Source organism: Colletes latitarsis, chromosome 10, assembly GCF_051014445.1.
Source record: "Colletes latitarsis isolate SP2378_abdomen chromosome 10, iyColLati1, whole genome shotgun sequence".
In the NCBI taxonomy this organism is placed as follows: domain Eukaryota; kingdom Metazoa; phylum Arthropoda; class Insecta; order Hymenoptera; family Colletidae; genus Colletes; species Colletes latitarsis.
Window position 1 is genome coordinate 20,073,233 of NC_135143.1, and position 3,256 is coordinate 20,076,488.

Here is a 3,256-nt window from a genome sequence, read left to right on the forward strand (position 1 = left end):
CGGGTCCATTATCCTTGGGGGTTGTTTCACAGTGCACGATGCAGGATTATTACAGTGTATGTCAGAAAGAATTATTAAAGAAAGAAATCCTGGGTAAATATAGAGAATATCCCAATTCAGGGTAGTAACATCATTTTTCAATAGGATAGGAGCCCTAAACTTATGGCAAAAACTATGAAAATTTGTTGATATTAATGTTTCATTTCTTAAAAAAAGTAAGATAAAAAAGATTCTTCTGGAAAAGTTTTTTCTATTATCTTTGTTACTCTGTACTGGGAATGAAAGAATCAACAAACTTACCAATCGATTTGACCATCAGCACTAATTATTTTTCGTTAAATTCGATACTCAAAAATAGTAGTTCTTTAAAATGCATTCTTTTAAACATTGTCAAACAGGGGCATACTTCCTACAGGGGATGAAAGAATCAACAAACATTCGATTTAACTATGAACACCATGAACATTATGTTTCGTTATACTTAATATACAAGAATAGTAGTTGTTTAAAATTGATTTATTCAAATATTGTCAAACAGCATAGCTGAAACCCCCTCACTCAACAGTTATATAAAACCATATTAAAAATCCTTCGAAAGGGAAAAATGGTAACGCCATTAATTATCTAATCTTATCGTGAAAAATGATGGGCAAAGTGGATGAACCAAGGACAAATCGTCCGAACCATAGGGATGGGAGGGATAGGTTAGAGTATAAAACAAGTCATGATATGTGGCTCGCGATAGTGGGAATATTTAATTCGTTTTTTTTTTAAATAATCCTTACAAGGTATAAGTACTCGATATCGCATCGAGCGTTCCGCATAGCATAGGTAAATAAATAACTAAGTTACTTTTAAACAGTCTATCGAGACGACGTTCTCGCTAAGTTGCGCTTTATTTACACGACGGTTTTATCAATTTCGTACGTACCTATACATAGACTCGTTTCTATTTACTTCTCTCCATATATATATAAATTCTATTGCACATCGCAATTGTACGATATCTTACATTTTTACAATAAATTAACGGAATAAATCTAGCATCTCATCTCTCCTCACACGTTCTTCGTAAACTCTCTTCTCTGCTCTAAATACTGGTTCGTTCAGAGAATAACGATGACTGTTTTCGACCCGACGTCCTCGAGATAACTGTACAAATGGCACTGTACAACCCATTTCGTCCGAGATCGCGTAGCTCGCGCTCGAATCGACACGCCTCGTCGAAATGGTTCTTCCTATTTTCTCGTCTCCGTTTAAATATCAAATTATGAATTGCTAGGAACGTGCGTGCTAAGTCTTTTCTCGCGAACGATGGCGATAGAATGATGATTATCGTATCGGTCAATAACGATGATTATCATTCGCGCGAATCCTGACTCCGGTAACTCACGAGCTTTCCACTTGCTATTCATCGACGCGCACGAGTTTCATCGGTCTCGATATCGAACAGGAAGCTCTAACACAACGAATCGTCGAAATTCGTTCAACAGTCGTACAAACGTCAACGGATGCAGCAAAATCAATTGGCCGCTCAAGGCTACCCAACAGTCATCCCCACCACGTCGTTAAGCTACCCCCACCACTTGACCCTTCGCGCCTGTGCAGAAACTCGCAGCTATTCCGCCTCTCGAACGACGAACTAGACCGGTGTAGCGCAAAGATGGCTAAATTTCGACCGAATCGATACTCGTTAAATAGTAATAAAAACCTCAATTATAGAATATGTCGTGGCCTTGAGCGGTCAGGTAACTTTAATCCGGCCGTAGTCAGTGGCACTAGTATCCTTAACGAAATAAATACCCCAAGTCTACCGTACTCAGAGGCAAACGACGGACTACGAAGTTTCGTTCGGAGCTCTTGAAATCTTCTGGCGCGACTTGAAACTTGTTCTGACAGTGAAATGACACAAAACGTTTGATCTTTGGATTGTATATCGCCGTGACTTTTCGTGGAATGTAAAGGAGGAACGCTTCGACGAACGTTCCTCCTTTCCCTGCCAGTGGAGAATTGAAACGACAAATGTTCCACGTTCGAACTCTCACGGATTGACGGATCTAAACTGAACCGGTGGACCGATCTTATCGTCATCATTTCGCTTGAAGTTCCGCGGCCTGCTCCTCTTCCTCCTTGGTCAAGGGTACCGTCGAGTGATTGTAGAGGCCCTGGGCCATCAGCTGAAGGGCTAGCGGGTTCTTCTGACCACTGGCCTTCTTGATCTTCGCCCTCTTGTTCTGGAACCAGATCTTGATCTGAGCCTCATTCAGGCCCAGGTCCCTCGAGAGCTGTTGCCTTCTTCTTTCCGTGAGGTATCGGTTCTCCGCGAATTCTCTCTTCAACCTGGCCAATTGCTCACCGCTAAACGCCGTCCTGGGTCGCTTTTCTTCGGGGGTGCCAGTAGTGCCGCGACTGTCTGACCTCTTCACTCTTCTCGTGCGTGGACCTGAAACACAGGAGGATCCTAACGTTAGCTGCTATCTGCCGATATTTCTGACGGAACGTTCATTTTCATCTAAGTGTTTTATTTATAGGGAACTTCGCTGTTGCCGATTTGGTATTTCGGATTGGTAGCCTGAATTATTGTTATATCGGAAAATTAATTGTTGTGATAACTTTAAACTCACTTATTAAAAACAACACCTGTGAAGTTTACAGAGAAAATTTGGCCGATTAATAATAATGGCCAGTCATAGCAGGTTCAATGTTAAGGGTTGAATTATCAAGTTTCACGCATCACCATAGGTAAAATTGACGATACAATCTATTGTATTCAAGGATCTTCGCGTTGCAAAATGCAGGTGGTTTTAGTTAGCTACAAAGGCTGTTTGAGAGTAGTTCAAAGAGTAATCTAGCTCCCTAAAAAATATTGATTATTTCGTGTCCAATTGGTCGATCAGATACTTTTCGAAATGACCAATCGATGGGAAGGTATATAAACTAAAGATCAGGCTTACATAACGATTCATAACGCTCTTCCGCGGAGGACATTGATTCAACAAGTTTACGCGCCGATAAATCTGGGAAATTAACGAACCACAGGTACCGCGTTCGCGCAGTGACAAGCTTTACGACAACTTTTATTGTCTAGCTGGCCTTAAGTGTTCCTTCCAACGACCGTTCCCGCGAGCAGTAGACTCTACTCCATAACAAGGGAACTTCGAGGAGGAGCGGTCGTCATGGGATCTTCCTCAGGGACGAAATAAACGTCTAAGGACGAAGGATAGTCCGGGAGTCCTTCCCGCGTTTATCGTTCCGC

The 3,256-nt window shown here is 41.8% G+C and overlaps 1 protein-coding gene across 1 annotated transcript; it reads right to left on the reverse strand.

The window, feature by feature from the left end:
• Positions 1 to 767: 767 nt before the first annotated feature.
• On the reverse strand, positions 768 to 2,988 carry LOC143346041 (homeobox protein E60). Its single transcript, XM_076773775.1, has 2 exons — positions 2,955 to 2,988; positions 768 to 2,443 (listed from the first exon to the last, which is right to left on the reverse strand). The coding sequence occupies exons 1-2, from the start codon at positions 2,986 to 2,988 to the stop codon at positions 2,091 to 2,093; spliced, it is 387 nt and encodes a 128-aa protein (XP_076629890.1). The 3' UTR covers positions 768 to 2,090.
• Between the last annotated feature and the right edge of the window lie 268 nt (positions 2,989 to 3,256).